General features: G+C 39.9%; 1 protein-coding gene across 9 annotated transcripts; it reads left to right on the top strand.

Annotated features, from left to right (window-relative positions):
- The first annotated feature begins 1980 nt into the window (after positions 1 to 1980).
- On the top strand, positions 1981 to 23476 carry ZKSCAN5 (zinc finger with KRAB and SCAN domains 5). 9 transcript variants are annotated; one of them, XM_037028142.1, is made up of 7 exons: positions 1981 to 2113; positions 3312 to 3812; positions 7907 to 8042; positions 12229 to 12302; positions 12585 to 12720; positions 18352 to 18963; positions 21207 to 23476. In XM_037028142.1, exons 2-7 carry the CDS (start codon positions 3399 to 3401, stop codon positions 22310 to 22312), a joined length of 2478 nt encoding a protein of 825 aa, XP_036884037.1. In that variant the 5' UTR covers positions 1981 to 2113; positions 3312 to 3398; the 3' UTR covers positions 22313 to 23476. The 9 variants fall into 9 exon arrangements, with proteins under 9 accessions (XP_036884037.1, XP_036884046.1, XP_036884012.1 ...); XM_037028151.1 differs by having other exon boundaries at positions 3309 to 3812; XM_037028117.1 differs by lacking the exon at positions 1981 to 2113 and adding an exon at positions 2647 to 2708 and having other exon boundaries at positions 3309 to 3812.
- Positions 23477 to 25189: the final 1713 nt, after the last annotated feature.

Raw genomic sequence — 25189 nt, 5'->3', positions numbered from 1 at the left:
AAACATTCCAACATCCGGNCCTACAGCCAAGATTGCTTTATCCAGCAAAGCTTTCATTTAGAATGGAAGGACAGATAAAGTGCTTCTCAGATAAGGTCAAGTTCAAGGAGTTCATCATCACCAAGCCCTTATTATATGAAATGCTAAAGGGACTTATATAAGAAAAAGAAGATGAACAATATTAACAGTGAAAGGATAGCAAACTCACAGTTATTAACAACCACACCTAAAGCAAAAGCAAACCAAGAGGACAGCTAGATCAGGAGTGGAACCATAGAAATGAAGAACACATGGAGGGTTAGCAATAGGGGAGTGGGGGGAGGAGAAGTGGGGAGAAGGCACAGAAAATAGCATAGACAGTAGGTAGAAAATAGATAGGGGGGAGGGCAAGAATAGTGAGGGAAATACAGAATCTAAAGAACTTGAGACACGTGGTTATAAACTAAGGGGGGGGAGAATGGTGGGGGAGGGAGTGTGTGGGTGGAGGGGAATGAAGGGGGGGAATAGAACAACTGTAATGGTATAATCAATAAAATATATTTTTTAAAAAAGAAGAGAGCCCCAAATAGGGATTTGTAAGGGGGTCCAGAAGAGCTTGGAGATAATTGGCTCCACACCACAGGGCCACACCCACCCGGAATGCTGGCGGCTGTGGCTAATTGTGGGAGCAGCAGGAAATGAGGCTGCAGAAAAAGACTGGAGCTAGGATTTAAACGGAGGGGTGACAGCCATTTGGCATCTCTCTTTTTGGAACCACCCAAAGGCAAGCACTTCCAGGCAAGCTTTGGAAGTGCTTGCCTTTGCCAAATGGAGGGTGCTGGGAGGACCTGTGCGTTTGTGGAGAACTTTAGTTTGTATTACTTCAAATATATAATAAATTCCTTTCCTTTACACCAATTTCTGGCATTAAGAGACGTCTTTCCTCAGGCGGTGGGCAAAACTAACCCAGTAGGTGGGGAGAAACCCCCTGAGAAGAAGGGGGGTCTTTTATATCATTCAGCGCCCCCCCACTACCCTGGGTCTGTTCTTTAACAACTTGAAAAAAAGAACAAAGCTGAATGTTTTTGTTACACAAGATAGCTGCAGTAAAAATAAGGTTTGAAAGTTGGTCCTGATCATGATGACTAACAAGTATTTGGGACATTTAGTTCATTTACATACAATGAAAATAAAAACTGATAAAAGTAAGAATATAATTATCAGTAAAAACAGTTATTAATCTTCAGTAAATTAAAACAGCATGGTATTATCACAATTGTAAACAAATGGACCAATGCGACAGGGTAGAAAAATCTAGGGACAGACCACAAATCTTATGGGAATTTAGTGTATAATAAAGGCAGCATAATAAATCAATGGCGGGGGTGTGGGGAGCTTAAGATAGACTTTTTCACTAGGTAATGAAACTATGCAAAGTACCAAATGTAAAAAGTGAAACCACAGAAAAATAGCAATGCACCAAACATACTACAGTGTCAATTTAAGCCTCTCTGATTTAAAGTTCTTTTTGGAGATTTTTCTGAATTTTTTCATTCTGGTAAGGTGGACCACAGTGCTAGTAAGTCAGTCTCGAAACCCCATCCTTGACTGGTGAAAATTCATACACACACACACACACACACACACACACAAACGGAAACCAACAAACAAAAAAACCTCTCCAGGAGCATCCAAGGATGTGTGCCCTCTGCTTCAGAGAGGAGTAGCTAGGCATCACTTTGGAGACGTGTAAAAGAGTGGTGACAGTGACTCTTGTCTCTCCCGTCGAAGAACTTTGTAAACAGATACAAAAGTGAGAAATTAAGGACCTTGGCTGAAGAAGCTCAGCATAGACGATTCTCTACTTCGCAGGGATGCGGGGCTTAGGCATCCACCCTCAACAACCAGGAGGAAAGGCTAACCGCCTTGGCCACACTCCTTCTTCCAGCCTGAGGGGTGCGAGGAAACACCTCCCTCCGCATCCTGATACGCCCGCAAAATCAAGGCTGACGAGAAATGCGGGCATGGTCAGCGGGCATGGCGCGCGAGGCGCTTCCTGGGAGTTGCAGTCCGGGTAGCTACTGGCTCCGACGACAAGACTTCAACTCTAAGAGCTGACGAAGGCGGTCAATAGGTGGGTGTGTCTGGAGAGAGGGTTACCGGGAGTGGTCAGATTCACGAGAGAAAACCGAAGGGTTCAGAATTAGAGAAGTGAGGCTTGTGGGCTCGCAGAAAGGTACGGGTCCTACTTCGAATTGGGGCACAGAGCGTTGAGGATGGGGGAGCGCAAGTTCAAATGCAAATCGAATATTAGCAGCTACGGCCTTAGCAACCTTTAGGGCCACGACCCCTCTCTGCACTCCAAGTAAAGGGGAGGGGCCCGGGCAGTTTAAATGGCTTTGGGATTGGATAGAGAGGGAGAGTGGCTCAGTTTTCCCCAAGGCTCTAGAGACGCAGTCCCTGAGGTTCGTTTAAGGACGTTGGACTGGGTTCCAGGGCTGGCGCCCAATTTCCCTGCGGATTGGCCCACGGACCCTCGGGGGTGGGTCCTGGGGCGGGCACTTCGCGCCCGCTGCGAGGCGAGGACCTCCGGGATTCCTAGAGAGGAATCGGAAGTGCTCTCGGGGGTGGGATTTATGGCTCAACCCCGTTGGACGGGGAAAGCTTGGACTTACTTACTTCCGGCGAGGAAGAGTTGCGAAGTGTCGGTTTCGGTTTTCTCTCTGTCGGTGAGAAGAAATCCGTCCTCCCAGTCTTTATTGCGGGAGCTTGGTCTTTCAGGAGAGCTCCCTGACGCTGGAGCTTTGAGGAAAGGGAATGGGCTTTGTATCCAGACGGGGTTCTGTCTCTAACCTTGACCGGGCCGGTCTGGGTCGATTCGGAGTAATCCAGGTCCAAATCGGTACCTCTTACCCTGCTTCTCTTTGGGACCAATGAAGTCTCCCATTAGTCTATCAGGCTCATGTGGCTTGAAGGACAGGACCAATTTTAACCACTCTATTGTTTTTGACCCCTGTTCTGACTTAAGTTTGACTTACGGTAGAGAGAAGAAACGACTGCGTCTGGACTAGGTAGTAAGTCTTATCATATTAACTACATGAAATTTAATGTTCTTCATCAGTAAAATTGTGTTGGTTGGGCCTGATGTCAGATTTTTATGGTTCTCATTCACATTTTTTAAGTTTTGAAAATATTCTCTATTAATATGGTTGGAGAAACAGCTGTCTTGTAGTTCATATTTTAAAGCAAATTACTCTGTTGAGTGGTCATCTTTAGTATAAGTGACCTCTTTGTCATTTCTTTGCTAATAATGATTTCCAATATGTCAGTAGGTCGCACACTAATGAAAGTGCCCTTCAGAAGTTCTTAAAGAGCAGAGAACAAATTTGATCAGTGTAAAACAGCCCTCTGAGTTTGGAATGATAATGACAGAATCGGGGGAAGTTATAGACTTGGACCCTCCAGCTGAGACTTCACAAGAGCAAGAAGACCTTCTAATAGTAAAAGTGGAAGAAGAAGACTGCACCTGGATGCAGGAGTACAATCCGTCAATGTTTGAGTCTTTTTACCAGCGCTTCAAGCACTTCCAGTATCATGAGGCATCAGGACCCCGAGAGGCACTCAGCCAGCTCAGGGTGCTCTGCTGTGAGTGGTTGAGGCCTGAGCTGCACACCAAGGAGCAGATCCTAGAGCTGCTGGTTTTGGAGCAGTTTCTGACCATCCTTCCTGAAGAGCTCCAGACCTGGGTGAGAGAACGTCACCCAGAAAATGGAGAAGAGGCTGTGGCTGTGGTAGAAAATATGCAGAGGGAACTAGAGGAACACAGACAACAGGTGAGTGGAAGAGGAGACATTAGAGCAATGAGGAAGGAGAGGAAGAGAGTTAAGGAGCTGCTGAGCAGGGGTGAGATCCTTAGCACTGTGGTGCTTCATTCATATTCTTTTGTTCTCCTGGGATTAGGTGCACTGTGGAGATTTCCTGCCACTCCAGCAAAGAGAAGCAGTATCCAGTGTGTTAACCTGGAGAAGACAGTCTGCGATTTTACTTGTTTTTAAAATTACTGTATTTATTTTTTGAGTGACATGATACAAAATTCAAAAGGTACATAAGGTTGTAATGAAAAGTAAGTTTCCTTCTCACCCCTAATTCCCCAGCTGCCTATTTCCCACCAGAGGCAACCATTTACATGATACATGTATATATCCTTACAGAGGTATATTATAATCTGTATATATAAGCATATATGTATATGACATGCTTAAAATGTTTTAAAATCATTGTGTACTTCTGCCTCTTGCTTTTTTTCTTATACTTAAATTTATTTCATGTCAGGGCAAATAGAGCGACCTCACTCTGAAACTGCATTATATTCCATTGTATGGATATACCATGTTGAACTCCCTGAGGGTTATTTAAGTTGTTCCTTTAGATTGTTCTGAATTTTTACTATAACCAACTCTGCTACAATTAATTCCTTTACATACGTTATTAATTGTATAATGAATGCTAGGAAGTCCAATTGTTGGCTCAGAGGCCCTATGCATTTGTAATTTTGGCAGCTGTTGATAGACAGCCCTCTGTAGAACCTATACTAATTTATATTCCCGACAACAATGTATGAGAGAAGTCTGTTTCCTACAATCTAATCACACAGTGTTATCCAACTTTTTGATTATTGGAAATATGAAAGATTGAGTATTGAGATTCTGGCGATTTGAATGCATTTCTCTTATCATGATTGAGTTTGACTAAACTACGTATCTTATTTTTGTTTTCTTATGAGATTTAATTAACTTATTTTTAGAGAGGGGAAGGGGAGGAGAAATATCACTGTGTGGTTGCCTCTCTCATGCCCCGTTATGGGGACCTGGCCCACAACCCAGGCATGTACCCTGACTGGGGGGTCAAACCAGGGACCTTTTTGTTCACAGGCCAGCACTCAATCCACTGAGCCACACCAGCCAGGGCTACAATACATATTTTAAAGGGCTATGGCTATATCCTTTTTTTTCCCTTCTGTTATCTGTTTATATTATTTACTTATTAGAAAAAGTAAGGACTGTGTCTGTCGTTGAATTGCAAATGTTATGTTTTCGCATTGCTGTTTGTATTTGTTTATGGAGAGTTTTGCTTTGCAGGGTATTTAATTTTTATGAAGTCAGTTTAGAACTTTTAATTTATGTTATTTGGGTTTTGTGCCATACTTGGAAAGACCTTCTCCACTACAGTATTATAAGAGACTTTTCTCATAGTTTCTTTCTTTTTTTACACTTTTAAATGACTGATCCATCTGAAATGCACTTTGGTTTGGGGTGTTTGGTATGATTACAACTTTATTTTTTTCCAGGTATCACCCAGTTGCCCTAGCAACTAGTACTCCACTTTTTCTCACTGTGGTTAAAATGCCATCTTTATTACATACCAAATTTCTGCATGTATTTGGATACTTTTTTGGTCTCTTTATCTTGTTTCATTGATCCCACTGTCTGTTCATGTAGCTGTGTTTTAATTATTTGATTTCTGTGAAGTGCTTTGGTATATGAAAGAGCTACTCTTCCTTCTTCCAAATTGTTTTTCATTATTTTTCCTTATAACCTTTAGAATTACTTACTTAGTTTTCACCACCCCAAAAATCCTGTTGATATTTTTGTTGGAATTGCATTAAATCATTAATCTAGGGAAGATTGACATTGCTATGTTGTTAACATCATCTTGTCCTTTCTTACTCATTTATAATCCGACCTTCTACTTTCCTCTTATTACTAGACTCACTCTCTTAAACTTCAATTTTCCTTTTATAGCAAAGAAACAAAACTCATGGGATTATAGGTCCATAAGAGTTTGAAGCTAGTTAGAGAATTTTCCTCATTGTTCAGAGCCATTGCACTGAACAATGCAATGCATTACCTTTCACTGAAAGGTACCAGTTTCATTATTCTTCACCTCTAGGTAAGGGGTACTTAAACCTTCCATAACATCCTCAGGCTTTTCAGCTGGTTTCGCTCACTCCATGAGGCAAGTGGGCAGCAGAGAGAGTTGCTGCTGACCCACAGCCAAACCCTGCAGCTCTTCTGAATGATTGTCCTGCTGATGGGAACGTTCAAACTTTTCTTTTTTTTTCTGAGCTCAATATTTATTTGCTTAACTAATATGTAATAGTGGACTCTGAATAAGGAAAGAAGGAAATGGACTCTTTGATATAAAATCATGTCTAGGCTCTGTGTATTACTTTCTTTTTTAAAATTTTTTTCAAACTTTTCTATTGCTTCTTTCAGGACAGGAAGTAAAGGTTCATGTTGCCATCTAGTTATTACTTTTTAAAACCTAACTTGGGACATTAATGGACAGACTTTTTCCTATTATTTTAGTAATATTCAAAAGCATAATTTAAAACAAATAGCATTTTTTTTGTTTAAATCCTCACCTAAGGATATGTTTATTGATTTTTAGAGAGAAAAGAAGGAAAGGAGAAGGGGATAGGGAGTGAGAAAGAGAGAGAGAGACATAGATGTGAGAGAGAAACTTCCATTGATTGCCTCCCCCACACACACCCACACACCTGACCAGATATTGAACCTGCGACCCAGGTATGTGCCCCAACTGGGGATAGAACCCGCAACGTTTTGGTGTATGGGATGATGCTCCAACCAACTGAGCCACCTAGCTGGGCAACAAAAAGGTTTTTTTAATAGATCGTATTACACATTTTCCTTTCTTAGTGTGACATGCAGCCTATCTTTGGAAGGCACACACAGAGAAAAAATCATTTCTTAATGTAGTCAGGATTTAAGGCCCAGAAAGGGGATTTCCCATGAGCCTCCACAGCACACTTTATTTGCCTTTCTCTCTGTCTGCTTCCTGTATCCTTGACATTTTTCCTCAGCTTTATCTCCAGGTATTTCTTGTCTCTGTAAACCCTTTTCCAGGCTTTATCCTTACCCTTCCTCCTTGGTTTTTCTGTTGTAGTGTCGGGGGACATCAAGGGCTCATTTGGTTCTTTGGTACCCATGGTGCTCTTTGACATAGTTGGCATCATCTTAACTCTTATTTCGACAGGGTCCACAAGGCTCAAACTTCCACATAGAGTATTTACAGCTGCCTCTTAATGTAACTCCTGTACCACATTTTGCCACTACTAGAAGGGTTAAATTTTTTAAAGTGCTTTGAAACTGTACAGGAGGGGAAAGGAGAATGGCAATTCTCTTTCAACACAGGATCTTATTACTAGCTAGTACCTTCCAGAACAGGCAGATTCTAGAGACTGGTTGTGGTAGAGTGATTGTGTATACCCTAGAGTTGAGCAAGAGCCAGGAATAGAAAGATTGAGCACTGTGAGACACCAGACATGAACTAGCTCCAGTCTTGGTGTTGGTCTGTTAGAAAACCAAGTGTGACTTCCTGAGTCCTATAATTGAGTTTTCCAAGCTCCCTTCTCACCTCTGTCCCCTTCATTAAACTTGACCCACACTGGCCTCTCTAAGATTCCTTGGCTGTACCAAACACCCGCTTTCTGTCTAAGAGTCTTTGCTTATATTGTTCTCTCCTCCTGCAACACCTACTACTTTTCTCCTTGCCAGCTTCTGTCATCCTGTAATTGTGTAACTTAAGTGACACTTCCTCAGAAAAGTCTTTGATTGCCACCCAATCTAAAGTAGGTCTCATTTGATCTGTCTCATGTCACTTTCTTCTCCTTTCTAACATATAATGTAGTTCATAATTATGTATTTTGTGTTAAAATGTTTAAGGGGGGTCTTCTTCAACTAGACATAAACCATGTTTATTAAGCCACTGTATAATCAGTGCCTAGCTCATTATAGATGCACATTAAATATTTGGTAAAGGAATAAATGAAAGAGTAACATGAATTTACTGGATTCTTTACTAGCCTTTTCAGTAATGTACTGATTGGTGTGGTTGTGGTTGTTAGATTGTGGCATGCCCTGAAGGCCTTTCTCAGAAGATGGTGCAACCAGGTGCTATGCAGGAGTCCTTCAGTCACCAGCTCCTGTCTCTGGACCCCCAGCCTGAACAAGAGCCACAGAAGCCTCATCTGGAGGAAAATGGTGAGGATCTGTGATTCAGTGGAGCAGATACGGCTAGAGACTGGGGCCCTGGCCATGTGGGTAAGCAATGTCTGTAAGAGACAGACTTTGGGCTGGGCAGCCTCTCTGCAGTGGGCAGGATCTGGAGGTTGTGAAGGTCTTGGACTTAGAATTGAGTCCTTGATATTAAGAGAGGTCAGCTTATAGGATGGCTAGGAACTATACTACAGTTCTATTAAAAAGCTGTAATGCAGGTGATGACAGCTTTATAGGTATCGTTAAAAGATCTACAAAAGTATCATAATTTTTTTCAAGAGTTTTCCAACTCTACCTCATAGAGTTTGTGGTCTTAATGCTTATGTAAAAAAAGCTTTCTGGTTCCTAATTGCTTTCAGTTCTGACTGCTCATTCACCTTGAAGTCTTAGTTCAAGTAGTGCTTGACTATGACTTTTAGAGCATTTATTCTCTGTCTTTTTCCCCTTCCCTCCCTTGGTCTATTTCATTAACCTGTATTAGATATATCAAGGAAGAAAGGTGAACAATCGAGTATCTTATTTATGATGATCTATGTCCACAAGTTTATAATGTCTAACCAGAAACTCTTGCTATCAGATATATTTTAGAATTCAGAATTTTCAGATTTGGTAAGGTAATATGATTTATATACCATATATTATACCATCAACAGGATTTGAGTTGGTACCCCTTAATCACACATTAATATTTTGGCAGTGAAATGTATGTATTTTTACAATAGTGGATTAAATAAAAACTTGAGTAGCTTCACATATGTTTTTGTCAATTTTTGTTGTCAAATTAGTTTAATGCCTAACTTCATGAAAAAACTAAAAAACAACCCCCCCCCCTCAGTATTTAGCATTTTGGGATTTCAGAATTACGGATTAGAAATTGTGAACCTGTATTTCCTGTTTGGCCCCAGACTTTTCTTCTAGGTTCCCCTTAGTGGTCAGGTCTTTTACTAGACATGTCCCATGGCTCTAGTGTTTTCCTGCTTTCCTTTCACTGTGGAAAAAATAATAAAAGTAGCAGCAGCAACTATGATTTCTGTAGTGCTTACTACGTGTCAGGACCTGTTTAAACTTTATTTGTAGGAATTCATTTAACCTTCACTATACAGGAAAAATAGTCCTTACTGTTACCATCTGGGGTAATAGGTCTTTTTTATTTTTTTATAGTTAAGTTATTTTATGAATATGACTTAACATGACATTTTATGAAAATGACTGTATGACTTACACAGAAGAATCAAAAGATAAAACAATTTTCAAATAAATTTTAGTAAAATTTCTTTGTGTCAAGTATATTTTGATAATAAAAGCCACTGAAAATGAGAAAAACAATCACATAATACTGTCTCTAGCAAAATGAATACTCTTGCTTTAGCAAATAGGATGGTCCAGAATCTTACTGCATAATATTGCGTGAAGTCCTTCCTCTTGAATGACTCACTGGATGAGATGGTCATATTCCCTATATGAAATTAAAAATAATATTGTTTATTATTTGAGAAAATTCATCTAGGATATTATCATTTGTATTATCATTATCTCAGGTTTCCCTCATACTTTCAGTTTTATCATCATTAGAGCACAAACTACTCTCTGTCACTCTTCATCGTCTCATTCATTTAATAGTAATGAAATGTCTACTGCAGTTTTTTCTCTTTGCCAATATGGGTGGAAAGTGAAAAATTTTGAATTCTCAACTATGCTTAGTGAAAGCCAACAGCAGGTGTCAGTAGTCTTATACCTTCTTGAAGATGATGCAAACTCTGCGTAATGCATTTAATACTTTGGGAATAATGAAGAATGGTGATGTATTTCACTATTGCGTGATCCTAAATATTTTCTTTATTCTCTCATTTCTTACTTTTTTGTCTTTTATGTTCTCATTGGGAATAATTAATGAATAATGATTAGTAAAAGTGAAATAATTCCCAAGATGATGAAATAGACAAATGTTTCATGATACAGAAGAAATAAGATCACTCAGCTCCCAAAATGTATCCTAAATTTATAAAAGGGTTCAGTGGATCCAGATAGAAATTACATGATAGAATGAGTTTTATTCTATTTTTAAAAATACTAAAATGAATTTTATTTTTGTTCTTTAGAAAACCTCTAAAGGAGTAAAAGTCCTGTAATTCTAGTGTTTAAAAGTAGTTAAAACTATTCAGCCCTGGCTGGTGTAGCTCAGTGGATTGAGTGTGGGCCTGATAAGCAAAGGGTGGTCGGTTCGATTCCCAGTCAGGACGCATGAGAGGCAACCACACATTGATGTTTCTCTTCCACTCTGTCTCCTTCCCTTCCCCTCTCTCTAAAAACAAATACACAAAATATTTTTTAAAAAAGTAGTTAAAACTGTTCAAAATGGAAACTCAAAATTGTGTCTAGTAGGCCTAGTTGGTATACCAAGAGTTAACGCTCACCCTAACCCAGTGGAATGAGTAAGTATTGCTGTTATCCTCATATTAGAAATTAAGAAGCTAAGGCCTAAAAGGGTTAAGTAATTTGTTCAAGGTCACAAGGCCATTAAGTGACAGAGCTGGGATTTTAACCCTCTGAATCTGTGCTTTTGACCCCCTTCTGAACTCTCCTGCCTTTGCTTTACCACCAGGCCCCCCTCCCTGAATACAGAATCCTGTCCTTCAGTCATGTCATCTTCCCTCTACTTGCGGGGTCTCATCAGATCAGGCTACTCTTCTCTTCCTGATTGCTGCTTCTCTTCTCTACCCTGTTAGTCAGACCTTAGTTAGTTTCTTCATTCCAACAAACTTGTGTTTTGTGGGGTTTTTTGGTGTTTTTATTTTTTCCCTAAATGCTGGGGAGACTGTATTCCTCACGCCTTTGATAGCACTGAAGGCTGGTTTTCTGCCCCTGGGACTAGTTTGAGTTTGAGAGGAGCAAAAGCTAAAGAAACAGTGGGTTTCACAGGAACTTTAAAAATAAAGTAGAATTATTATAATAATTCCAATACTCAAAATTACTGTTTGAGTGTTCTCCATTTATTCCTTTCTTCAAGTCCTCTTTTGACACTTTAGCCATACTCCTCATTTCAGACGCTGTCTGGTTTTGTCTTTCATTCACAACCATCATCTCCTTTTTGTGTCATTGCTCATTACTTCCTAGTTCTTGGACAAAATCAAGCTATATTTACACAATAATCTCTAGGACTGAGGAAACCACAGCAAAGTCTAAACTGTTTAATTATTTGTTCAAGTTGGGGCCCACATTGACAGTGAGATGTGGATGCACCAGGAGTCTTGAAAAAAACAAGCAGAGGGTCAGATAGTCACCAGCGTCTGGAGATCAGACCCTCCAGGCATTGCCGTCTGATTCATTCCACCTGCAAAGCACCCTTATCGTTGCCCCACTGACCCCCTACTTCCTGTGGAAAGGCTTTACTGGTGCTCCACCTTCCACTCTCCACTCTGTAGGTGCCCCTGCTTCTGTGTTCCTACAGGGTGAACTTCAAGTGTAGTATTTGTAATTTACCTTATTCTGGAAGTAAGTAAGGCGAATATGTCTGTTCTCCATGGAAGTGATTGGAATTTTGGGAGGCAAAAATTATTTTATCTGTCTATTCTTAATACTGAGTAGACAAAAAATACTAACTGGCTGACTATAAACCAACTATAGTAACTTCTTACAGGGAGAGCATGTGGACTAAGGCCTTGCTAATCAAAGTGTGGTCCAAGGAGTGGCAGCACCAGCATCACTTGGGAGCTTGTTAGGCAGAATTGGGGGCTACCCGAGACCTACTAAGCCAGAATCTGCCCTATACCAGGATCCCCAGGTGATTCATTTGCACATCAAAGCTGGAGAAGCCCTGGGCTCTAGGCAGTGCTTCAGTTCCATGGAAGCTATGGGACTTTGGTTATTCTTCGAGATAGTTAGATTTGATCTTGGCAGAGCAGAGTGCATCTTTATAGGGGAATGGCACAATCTGAGTTCAGCGAAGATTAGCTTGACCAAAGCAGGGAGTCTAGTCTTTTGGGTGCAAGGGTGTTTATAGAGTAGATGTAGGAGGTGCCGGAATGTTGAGGGTCTTAAGAGCCAAGCAGAAGAATTTGGCCTTGGTGTGGCAGGGCACCTTTATAGATTCTTGATCAAAAGTGAAATATGGTGGCAGTAGGAACTGGGCAAAGACATTGTCACTGACACTTCTCTTTTTCTACCCCCTCAGCCCTTTCTGCTTTCCAAGTTTCTTCCCAGGACAGCCAGGAGCTGACAGCCTCACTTGTCTCAGCTGGGTCCCAGGTGAGCTGGCGTCACTATGCCTGCAATGAGGACCCATGTCTATGCTTGGAGAAGTAGCTACCTTAATCCTGAATTTTTATCAGGAGTTCGGTCTCTTTAACTAGAGACCAGACCCACCTTGGGTTTATACTTGAATGTCTTTTTCTGTTCTGCCCAGTACTCCCCAATCCTCTTTGAAGCATAGTCTCTCATTCTGTTTCTTTCTGTAATGAGTGAAGTTCTTCCCGTCACTCCAAATTTGAACACAGGGAATGGGAATTTAGTGGAGATCTCATGTTTCAGAAGTTGGTGAAAATTGAAGATGTGGCTGATGTGGCTGTTTCCTTCATCCTGGAGGAATGGGGACATTTGGACCAGTCCCAGAAGTCTCTCTATAGGGATAGCAGGAAGGAGAATTATGAGAGTATTACTTCCATGGGTAAGATTTATTGTGTCTGCATGGATTAGGACATCTTAATTTTATCTTACAAAGAATATTTCTAGTACATCTTATAAAAGCATGTATGTTTTTTTTGTTTCTTTTTTAAAGATTTTTATTTATTTATCTTAGAGGGGAAGGGAAGGAGAGAGAGAGAGACAGAGAGAGAAATATCAATGTATGATTGCCTCTCGTGCGTCCCCCACCAGGAGCTGGGAACTGGCCTGCAACCTAGGCATGTGCCCTGACTATGAATCGAACCGCGATTGTGTGGTTCGCAGGCCCACACTCAATCCACTGAGCTACACCAGCCAGGGCAAAAAAAGCATGTATGTTTTAATTGCTGTGACTTAGCTTACTTTTTTCCATGAAAGAGTAAATCAACCCTTTCCCCCACCTTATTTAGGTTATTCTGGTTATTTCCATCATAATAAGGGTATGACTGAAGACTTAATGTTTGGGGGGTAGTATTTGCAAATATTATCTTTTACTGCTTTAAAATGAAAGAGCTTAAAATTGACAGGTTTGGATTTAACAAATTTACAGTAGTTCCTGTATTCTATTCATTGACTGATTGAACAATTCTTCACTGATTAATTCTCATTTGTGAAAGTATCTCAAACTTTGCTAAAATAACTTTATCTTAGTAGTTATTACAATATCTCAATGGCAGTCATTCTTTTCTTTTTAATGTATGGGTAGGTAGGTAGTTCACTCTGTCACCATTCTCAGATCACTGGTACCCATTTTATGATGTTTGCCCTGTTGGCATCTACATTTTATTTGTCATATCCCTTCTTTTTTTAATCTTTTTTATTCATTTATTTTTTTCTTTTTTGTTGTTTTTTCATTATATCTCTTGAATTTTGCACCCCATATGAGATTTTGCAGCTATTTCCAACTAAGTTATGATCCTGGAAACTAGTATTTGATTCTGATGCCTGGAACAGTTATGAAACTTTCAGCACTGTGGCAAACATTTTGGAGCTTGTAGATTTTAGTTTCTTTAGAATGAATTTTTTTAGAAGAACTATATATCAGGCACACTGGTAGACTTTAGGTGAAATATGTAGGTAATGCTAGATTTCTTTTGAAAAGTATCATATGAGTCGAAGGGATTTTGTCCATTCACAGGCTTTTATTTAAAAGTGTAGAACTGACTCCTGCTCTTTTTTTAAATATAATTTTTAAAAGATTTTATTATTTATCTTTAGAGGAGAAGGGAAGGAGAGAGGGACAGAAATATCAATGTATGGTTGCCTCTTGTGCATCCCCTGCCGGGAACTGGCCTGCAACCCAGGCATGTGCCCTGACTGGGAATCGATCCACGATTCTTTGGTTCGTAGGCCCTGGCTTAATCCGCTGAGCTATACCAGCCAGGGCCTGATTCCTGCTCTTATAAAGTTTCCATTTCTTTTATTATTATTGTTATATATATTTTTATTTCCTTTTCACTGATTTATTTGTACGTACCCCCTTTTTGTTTATCTGTGGAGATCTAGTGACCTTTCCTCTCAAGGAATTATTTATGTGGTGTATTATGTTTAATGAAATTTAAAAATTTCTCTTTGTTTTAATTTTTTAATTTTTTAATTTTTTAATATATTTTATTGATTGTACCATTACAGTTGTTCTATTCCCCCCTTCATTCCCCTCCACCCACACACTCCCTCCCCCACCATTCTCCCCCCCTTAGTTTATAACCACGTGTCTCAGGTTCTTTAGATTCTATATTTCCCCCACTATTCTCGCCCTCCCCCCTGTCTATTTTCTACCTACCGTCTATGCTATTTTCTGTACCTTCTCCCCACTTCTCCTCCTCCCACTCCCCTGTTGCTAACCCTCCATGTGTTCTTCATTTCTATGGTTCCACTCCTGATCTAGCTGTCCTCTTGGTTTGCTTTTGCTTTAGGTGTGGTTGTTAATAACTGTGAGTTTGCTATCCTTTCACTGTTCATATTTTTCATCTTCTTTTTCTTATATAAGTCCCTTTAGCATTTCATATAATAAGGGCTTGGTGATGATGAACTCCTTGAACTTGACCTTATCTGAGAAGCACTTTATCTGTCCTTCCATTCTAAATGAAAGTTTTGCTGGATAAAGCAATCTTGGCTGTAGGTCTTTGGATTTCATGACTTGGAATACTTCTTTCCAGCCCCTTCTTGCCTGTAAGGTCTCTTTTGAGAAATCCGCTGACAGTCTGATGGGTACTCCTTTGTAGGTGACTGTCCCCTTATCTCTTGCTGCTTCTAGGATTCTCTCCTTCATTTTAGTCTTGGCTAATGTAATTATGATGTGCCTTGGTGTGTTCCTTCTTGGGTCCAACTTCTTTGGGACTCTCTGAGCTTCCTGGATTTCCTGGAAGTCTATTTCCTTTGCCAGACTGGGGAAGTTCTCCTTTATTATTTGTTCAAATAAGTTTTCCACTCGTGGCTGTTTCTTTCCCCCTTCTGGTACCCCTATAATCCGGATGTTGGAACGTTTAAAGATGTCCTGGAGGTTCCTAAGCCTCTCCTCATTTTTTTGAATTCTCATTTCTTCATTCCTTTCTGGTTGGATGTTTTGTTCTTCCTTCTGGTCCATTCCATTGATTTGAGTCCCAGTTTCCTTTCCATCACTATTGGTTTCCTGGACATCTCCCTTCATTTCAATTAGTTTAGCCTTCATATGTTCCTCTAATTTGTGACTATAATCAACCAGTTCTGTGAGCATCCTGATAAACAGTGTCTTGAACTGTGCATCTGAGAGGCTGGCAATCTCTTGGTCGCTTAGAGTTATAGGCTCTGGGACTTTGAGTTCTTCTTGCGCCATCTTTTGGGCTGTTCGTGCCTGTTATGTAGCAGGATCAGAGCCCTAGGTATTCACCAGAGCAGGGCAACTCAGTCACTGGGTTGTGACGCTGTATGTGGGGGCGGGGCCAAAGAGGAACAATGGCGTCCCGTCTACCGCCTCCTGCCGCTGCCACAGGTGCCGCAGCTGCCACCGTCACCGGGGCCCTCACATTTCGTCCTACTACAGGGGAGTGTGCCACCGTCACCGCCGTCAGCCCTCCACCACTGGGTTCGCCCTCTGGGGCCTACGTGGTCCATCTCACTGTGTGCGAATGTGCAACCGAGGTCATTCTGCCCCAGACCCTGACTGGGTTCGGCCTAGGTTGGGGGATCTTTCTTACCCGACCCTGCTCCACTGCTGGCTCCGCCCCTCTTACCGTCCAGGTTGAACAGTTCGTTGTTGTCGGACTTCCATACAATTCAATTTTCTGTTCTTTGGCTGTGTCTTTGTTCTCCAAACCTTTGTTGTATTCAAACTTGGTTGTGGGAGAAGGCACAGTGTTTCCACCTATGCCTCCATCTTGGTGGAAGTCTCTTTGTTTTTAAATTCAACTCAATTACCTCACTTGCCTAGTTGGAACCTATTAGCATTGTTTTATCTTTCTCAATTTATTATAGGCATTTGATGGGTTTCAGCATTTGAGGTTATTGGCACAGTTCTTTTCTATACCTTTATCCAAGCAGTTTTAAATTCTTTCTGATTTTTTTTTATCATCCATCCCTTTATTACCTCATTGTTACAACTTCAGTATACTCTTCTCTATTAAGAACATGTTCAGTGGTTTCTGCCTCCTGCTCTGGGACAACCATAATAGATTATTTTCAAGCCTGTAGGTTCCTAACAGCATCAAAAAAGGTCAAGATTTTTAAAAATTTCATCAGATTTGAAAATGAGATTAAAAAATGAATCTTGGAAAGAGCTGTTTCCATGGAGTGGCTGGGACATTTGGGAATAAGAGACATTTTCATTGAAGATTGCAAATGAGGGGAAATTTGAGAAAGTTCTTATAAGTAAACTTTCAATAACTTTGTAAAGAGGAAGAGAGAGGGTTAGATGGGTGGTTTATTTTAGTATGTTCTTTTAAAAATTGTTTTTAATGGGAGAAGATTTAATCATACTTAAATGCTACTGGTAAAGAAACAGTATAGAGTGAGTTTGAAATGTTGGGGCAAGGAAGAGCATATAATTGCTATAGGGAGGTCCCTGGAAAATAGGATGCCATGGTGAGAGCCCAGTTACATGAGGAAGGCAGAAAGCTCTTCCATTGTGAGGCAAGGGGAGGCTGAAAGAATAAGACTGCCAGCAAGTTTGCAGTTGTGATTGTAGGATGTTCAAGGAGTTCTTGCCTGGATAGCTTTGACCTTCCTGAAATTGCAGACAAAGTTACCCATTGAGAGACAGCAGGTGGTCAAGTAGGCGGTGGAGTAGAGGTGTGAGTGCAGTGGAGAAATTTGGTTTTAAAAAGGTCATGCATGCACATAGTAAAACATATTCACATAGTGTAAATGGGTACAAACTGAAAATGGAGTCATCTACCCCTGATCTTGTCTCCTAGTCTCTCAAGAGGTGATAACGATTACCAGTTTCTTGTTAAAATTTTTTTAGGAAGAGAACTAAGTAAAAACAGTTATAAGATAAATTAGAATTAAAGTGGCCTTCATGCTACAAGAATTATAACTTCTCACTATATCAAAAAGGGATAGTAATAGTATCTACCTCAAAGGGTTCTCGTAAGGATTAAATGCCATAAAATTGGAAAGTATTTAAAGGCATAGTGCCTGGTCTATAGTACACACTCAGCAAATGTTAGCGCTTATTATATTATGTAAAGTTGAAAACAACTTTTTTCAAAAAAATTGTATTAGAGGGTTCTCAATAGGCCATGATCTATCTGTCTGGCATTTAAACAATAACATTCCCTATTTTTGTTAAGTATTCAAGATTTGTCTTTGCAAACCGTGTTAAATGTCTTTTGAGCAGAATATATGTTGCTGATCCAGTTACAGAGGGAACTGATTGCAGTCTCTTAAACTTGTATATTCACTAATGACTATTTTTTTTTATTTTTAAAGAGCTTTTAAAATTTATTTTTAGAGAGGGGAAGGGAGGGAGAAAGAGAGAGAGAGAAACATCAATGTGTGGTTGCCTCTCATGTGGCCCCCACTAGGGACCTGGCCCACAACCCAGGCATGTGCCCTGACTGGGAATCAAACCTGCGACCATTTGGTTCGCAGCCCGTGCTCAATCCACTGAGCTACACCAGCTAGGGCTCACTAATGATTATTGAGTGTTGCTAATCTAGCTCTTGACAGTAGTAGGTTTTCTCTAAGAATAGAAAGAATGCCTTTTTTCCTTTAGACTAACTCATATTAAACTGAGATTCTTTGGGGATAGAAAGCTATAAAGATCCTCTTTCTCCTAAGCTGTGAGTAAACAGGAAGAGGAAAGTTAAGACTGGGTTAGCTGTATAACTCAATATCAGATTTGATTAAGAATAGTTAATATGGTCTAGGTGTCCACAGTCAGCTACTCTATATGAGTAACATACCAAGAGTATAACAGTTTTATTAAATAGAATGACTAGTCTCATCTGTTTGAACCATTCTTGCCAGCTCTTTCTTCCTTAATGTGTTTCCTGCTTAAATATTCTTCATTCCAACATGAGAGCATGGCTTTGTTAAAATGACTTTTATACAGTCATGTGATCACTTTGGTTTCATATAATTATTCTATATCCCATAGTTTTTTTCTTCTAATGCAGGAAATAGCTAAATTTTCCATTTCCTTCTATTATTTCAGATTATGAGCCCAGGAGTAACAATATGGAACTTATAGTAAAGCAGATTTCTGATGAAGCCAAATCACACTGGATGATGACCTCAGGATGCACTAAAAGAAATGCTCCCCAAAGTCAAGAGTTTGGAGAAGTTAGTGACCTTCATTGCATGGTAGAAAGGTGGCAGGTAAACCCCAGTGTGGGAAAGTCAAGGCACAACCGTTCCCAGAAAGGGGATCTTGGTGCCATCACAGACATTAACCATAAACAAAACACAAATGCTGAGAGAGGTCACAAATGTAATGACTGTGGTAAATTTTTCCTTCAAGCTTCAAACTTCATTCAACATCGGCGAATCCACACTGGAGAAAAACCATTTAAGTGTGGTGAATGTGGGAAAAGCTATAATCAGCGTGTGCACCTTACTCAGCATCAGCGAGTCCACACTGGTGAGAAACCCTATAAGTGTCAGGTGTGCGGAAAAGCCTTTCGTGTGAGCTCCCACCTTGTCCAGCATCACAGTGTGCACAGCGGAGAGAAACCCTATGGATGCACCGAATGTGGGAAAAACTTTGGTCGGCACTCTCACCTGATTGAGCACCTGAAGCGTCACTTCAGAGAGAAATCCCAAAGATGTATGTGTGAAGAGTTTGTGTTAGAGAACAAATGGGGCAAAAAATTATTATTAGCTTAGAATAGATGGGTTGTGATAATGGGAGCAGTAGGAAGAAGCAAAGATGACAGTCTATTTTATTATTATTTATACTTGAGTTGTCAAATTAGTAGTCAAACCCTATGCCTTTTCTCCTATCTCCACAACTTCACTTTCCCCAGAGGTACATGCTTTCAGCTGTGTTTTCTTCTGGTAATTCCATATTTTAAATAATTCTGCTATTGCTTTACTCATCAATTTTAGATATTATATATTAACTTTCTATTGTAGTGAATGGGAGTTGGGCTCTCTTTCTTGCTTTTTTCCCTTTTCCCAATTTAGTTGTTTTACTTATTTTATTCACTTATTTATTTATTTTTAATAAAAACATTTTATTTATCTTTAGAGGGGAAGGGAAGGAAAGAGGGAGAGAAATATCAGTGTATGGTTGCCTCTTGTGTGTCCCCTGTTGGGAACTGGCCTGTAACCCAGGCATGTGCCCTGACTGGGAATTGAACCCTGATCCTCTGGTTCGCAGGCCCGCACTCAGTCCATTGAGCTACACCAGCCAGGGCACTTGTTTTATTTTAAAATGATAGGAAGTTTGGAGGAAAGGAATTGGGAGGAAAAAAAATCATCCATAATCTTACCATCCTAACTAATAGAACTATTAATATGCAGTGTATTTCTATCCCTGGTTTTTTTTTAAGATTTTATTTATTTATTTTAGAGAGAGGAGAAGGTAGGGAGAAAGAGAAACACCAATCAGTTCCCTCTCACACAGCTGGGGACCAGGTCCACAACTGAGGCATGTGACCTTCCTGGGCCACCTTTCGCTCTGCTGGACAACAGCTAACCAACTGAGCCATACCAGTCAGGGCTAGCATTCTTTTCTTATAATAAATGCCCAGAAGTGGGATTAGTGGATGAAAGGCCTAAAACAGCTTTATGGCTCTTGATACATATTGCTAAATTGCTTTTTTAAACAATTTAACCACATATAAGAGTATCAGTTGTACTAAGTTGCAGGGTTATCAGAAATTTTTCAAACAAATTGAGTAAACAGAAGATAATTTTTTGCTGTTTTTAAAATTAATTTGGTTATGTACATGGTTGAGTAATTTTCCTATTTGTTTACTTATTTTCATATCTGTTTAAGTGAATTATATAAGGATGAGACTATAAACTGCTGTGAACTTAAAGGCTCTTATTAATGTTCTTCAGAAAACTTTAAGACTGTCTAAAATATTTACTTCTAAATTACGCCTCTGTGCCCCCAAGCCCAGCTACTTGTCATTCACAGTAACAGCCATGGCCACCTCTTTTATCCTGGAATAGAATTTTATGTGTCATTATGTCTTGAAAGTTCTGGGTTGAGCTGAGCTATCTCCTCAGCTAATTCTGTCCCATTCTACTTGGTGACTGTCTCATTGGAGAAATCCATCCAAGGACTCTGGTCCTGGAAAGCAGTTGCTTTAAAATAGTGTCTTTTCTTTTACATCTTCCCTCCAGTTGTCCTTATGACTAGTTTTCTAGTTAATACTCACCTATAGAACAAGTGTAATGCATGCCCTCGTGGAGCTGATGGTTTGGTGGGAGTAGCAGACATTAAAGGTGGTGAACATTTCCAAAGGAGATGTATCAAGTGCTTTGGGGCAGAGGGAAACTGAAGCTAGAGTGTCAGCTAAGGCTGAAGAGAGCAGAGATTGATATATCACCTGCCCTCTTGACAGTATTTTATACTGGCTCATTTCTTTTTTTTTCTTGGCTCCTAGTTAGGTATTCTTCCAGCTCCATATTCCCTGCATAATCCTTTGCTTTCCATTCTTCCAGTTCTTGTCAGTTCTCACCATCTAATTGTATAATTTTATTGTATCTCATGCTGTCTGCCTACGTCATGTTGGGGTCATTACCCCTTCCACATTTTCTGCTTCTCTCATTTCAGAATTCCTGTTTCTTCTTTCCATATAATAAAAATATTTTGCTGATCTCTCTGATTACCTAACAATTATTCTTGGCACCCTTCTAAGTAATCCTCTTCTTCTTCTTATTCTTTTCACTCAGCAAATACCAAAAGGTCTTTTCATTCCTATTGGTATCAAGTACATACATGCTTCCCTCTTTGTAACTCCTATTACATCATATTTTCATTTGATTATCCTCTTTTTTCTGACAGCTTATGTTTCTTCTGTAAAAAATACTTGCATTTCCTCTTTATTTTTTCAGGCAGTGACAAAAGAAGTAAGAATACAAAGTTAAATATTAAGAAAACTTCAGAATTCTCAGAAGCAGACATGGAACTATCTGGAAGAATCAAAAAAAATGTTTCTCAAGTTCAGGATTTTGGAGAAGACAAGTTGGATAGAAAGCAGGGACTTCCCATGAAAGAGATACTAGGACAACCGTCTTCAAAGAGGATAAATTTCAATGAAGTCACATATGTCCACAAAAAGTCCTCTACAGGAGAGAGACCACATAAGTGTAATGAATGTGGAAAAAGTTTTATTCAGAGTGCTCATCTCATTCAACATCAGCGAATACACACTGGGGAGAAACCATTTAGGTGTGACGACTGTGGGAAAAGCTATAATCAACGTGTGCACTTAACTCAACATCAGCGAGTCCACACTGGTGAAAAACCCTATACCTGTCATTTATGTGGGAAAGCGTTTAGAGTGAGGTCCCATCTTGTTCAGCATCAGAGTGTGCACAGTGGGGAGAGACCATTCAAGTGTAATGAGTGTGGGAAAGGCTTTGGGAGGCGTTCACACCTTGCTGGGCATCTTAGACTTCACTCTAGAGAGAAATCCCATCAGTGTCATGAGTGTGGAGAAATCTTTTTTCAGTATGTTAGCCTCATTGAACATCAGGTACTCCACGTGGGTCAGACAAATGAAAAAAATGGCATTTGTGAGGAAGCCTATAGTTGGAACTTGACAGTGATTGAAGATAAGAAGATTGAATTACAAGAGCAGCCTTACAAGTGTGATATATGTAGCAAAGCCTTTAATTATAGTTCTGATCTTATTCAGCATTACAGAACTCATACTGCAGAGAAAGCCTATAAATGTGGTATATGTAGAGAAAACGGCCAATGTTCCCACATAAAACAACATCAAAAAGCCTATTCCAACATGAAATCCCATCAATGTAATGAATGTGGCAGAGGCTTCACTCTGAAGTCACATCTTAACCAACATCAGAGAATTCATACTGGTGAGAAACCCTTTCAATGCAAAGAATGTGGAATGAGTTTCAGCTGGAGTTGTAGCCTCTTTAAACATATGAGAAGTCATGAGAGGACAGATTCCTTAAATACCTTAAGTGTATAGATATTTGTGTTGTAGCACAGCTCTTGTTCAATTTAGAGAAGACTTTCTGAAGAGAAACCTTACTCCAATATTGAATATAGTAACAACTTCAATTTCTCTAGCTTAACCATCAAACCTACAGATACGTTGAAATCCTTCAGTTAGAACTTAGGACCACTGGAGAACACTAAATAGGTAATTTGTTTGCTTTTACCAAGGAGAAATACTTTCATTAGCATCTTCATGCTTGAGAATGTAGATGAATGAGCCCGTGGATATGGTGGGTGAAGGAAAGCCTTCAGATGGCACTTATTCTTTTGAGTCTTAGAACACTGACACTGGAAAAATCCTCATGAGTACAATAGAAATAAGCTTTATTTGTAGTTTCTGCTTTGTTTGATAGCTTATCTATTCAGGGAAGAGCACAGGTAAAAAACTCTTCAGCATGATACCCCTTTTGATACCTCAGCAATGAACCTTTCCTAGAAATGATTATCCTACTCAGTAGAAGGTTCCAATCATTGTTCTCATCGTAAGTATTAAAGTATTGAAGAAAATTGACTTAAGGTATTTATATTTTGGCAAAATTGGTGTTCAGAGGCTGAATGGTATGTATTCCTTACTGCCCTATTCAATTGACAACTCCATGAAACACTTAAAAAGAAAATTCTACTAACATCAGGTTAGCTATCAGAAAGAGGAGTTAAGTTTGTCAATCTAGGAGAAACTGTTGGCTAGTCACATTTCAAGGAGAGGGGAGTGAGCCTTAGGGGAATAGAGAAGACAGGCCAAAACTCTTGTTTTTTCTTCTGTTACCCACAAGAATGAGGGTGGCTACATCCATAGAAGGAATTAGACCAACTTAAATTAAGAATCATGGTTCAAGCAGTATGTGCACTAATTCCCAGTTCTGGAGGTAGATCCGATAGGTTAATGGCATGTAGAAGGATTTTCAATTTACATTACAGATTTGAAAGAAAGTAATTAAGAGCAGGGAGGTCATGGTCTGGTTAGGCCTGCCTAATGGGAAGGGCTGGGTAAGAGTTATGGGAGAAAGAAGATGGTATGGAAAAAAGGGTTAACCTGAGTCTGTTTGCTAGAGCAAGAGAATGAGCTTTTGGGTGCTGCTGAAGTCTTGCTTCTGCTGACTGCCTAGCGTATAATAAACACCCAGTAAAAACTTGTTGACTGTTTGTGTTGTACACCGGTGTCCTGTCCAGATCCCCTTGGCCAAGCTGATGGATCCATTCCCTAAGCTGCTCAGAGTTTTGACTGCTAAGTGCTCACAGCTCTTCCCTTCTCCAGGCTCTGAAAACTTGTTCTCAGATGGTGGGAGCTGCCACACCTAGGAGTTACCAGCCCTCTCCACTTTAGCCAGTGACTGATTGACCTTGGGGTACAAAAGGTTGATTCACTTGCTCACAGCAGAGGTAAACTAATGTAGCTTATGCTCCCCAACCCATCCTTTGTGGATCAGGCTAAAGCTACACCTAGAAACTACATCCATCCTAGGTTCTTGCTTTCTTGATCTGTTATAATTCATTCTCGTAAAGATTCTTCCTGAAGAGTATACCCTCAGCCAATCATGTGTCTCTGAGTCCCTGTCTCAGGTTCTGCTTTAGAGGACATTTGGTGCTGTGTGCTCTTCTGGGAGGGTGACTAAGAATAAATTGTGGAATTGGCCACTGACTGAGGCAATGAGGATCCCCTCACTGATAGTGGTTAACTATTGGTAAGTCTCTGGCATATGGTGGCTGTTCAGTTGTGAGTTCACTTTGGTGAACCAGGGTGATACACAGGTAGAAGGGGATGTACTGACTTGGGTAAGATTCGGTGGAAAAAAATGAAAATATAAGAATTATGGAATTCATGCTGAAAGTCACTGATTGCTTGAAGAGAGAAAATGGAGCATTAAGGAGACTTGTCTCCTGCAAATAGAATCAAAGAGCTGAATGTCAGGTGTCAGACATGAGAATGACAAGTTTAGTAAAGCCTAGTACTAACATTTATTGAGTATCATGTTTTATACATACTAAGTGTTTTATGTGGATCATTTCACTTAATCTTCACATTATGAAGTGGTTTCATTTACTAGCACTCATTTTAGAGTTTGGAAAAACAGGTTCAGAATAGTTACTTTTCCATGATCACATGGCCCTCTGTGGCAGAACTAGCATTAGAACCCAGATCACTTTGCTTCCAAGAGTTAAGCTCTTAAGCACTAAACTAGTGATTTTCAATCTTTCGTCTCACGACACAAATTAATTAAAATTCTGCAGCACACCAAAAAATACATTTTTTGTTGATCTGACAAAAAATGAGCATCATTTTGATTCATGCACATTGGATGGCTATTGTCATTTTTTAATTTGACAGTCTAAGGGAAAAGAGGTCAGTGCTTCTGCTTAAGTAGTCAGGTATTGCATGTTTTAAAAATTATTGCAACACAGCAGTGTGCCCCAGCACAGTGTTTGAAAATTGTTGCATTAGGAGGTATGTGGAGGTGGAAGAGGTTATAAGGGGGATAAATAGTAATGGGAAAAATACTATAAGCTACTAAAAAAGAAAAAATGGTTGCACTAAATTATTATAAACAAACATTACAAAGTGGTGAAACTCTTCTTGTCACCTGTGTGAAAACAGTTTTGATACAAGAATAATAAAATCATACAATAGAATTTTAGAATTGTAGTGGGTCTCATGGGATCATCACACTGAACCTCTTACCCAAGTGGAAGAATCCCCATTCAATTTGTAGGCATGTGTGTGTAGCAAGTGCATAATAACCTGTACTAGAGAAAGCATTTTCTAGCAACTGACAATCCAGTTTCTGCATGAAACCCTTTCAATGGTGGAGAGTTCATTGTCTCCCAAGACAGCCTCTTTCATTTTAAAACA

Source organism: Sturnira hondurensis, unplaced genomic scaffold, assembly GCF_014824575.4.
Source record: "Sturnira hondurensis isolate 20B ecotype Veracruz unplaced genomic scaffold, ASM1482457v3 Scaffold0001509, whole genome shotgun sequence".
Taxonomy (NCBI): Eukaryota; Metazoa; Chordata; class Mammalia; order Chiroptera; family Phyllostomidae; genus Sturnira; species Sturnira hondurensis.
The sequence above is the reverse complement of the archived record's forward strand: the minus strand, read 5'-3'. Positions and strand labels throughout refer to the sequence as shown.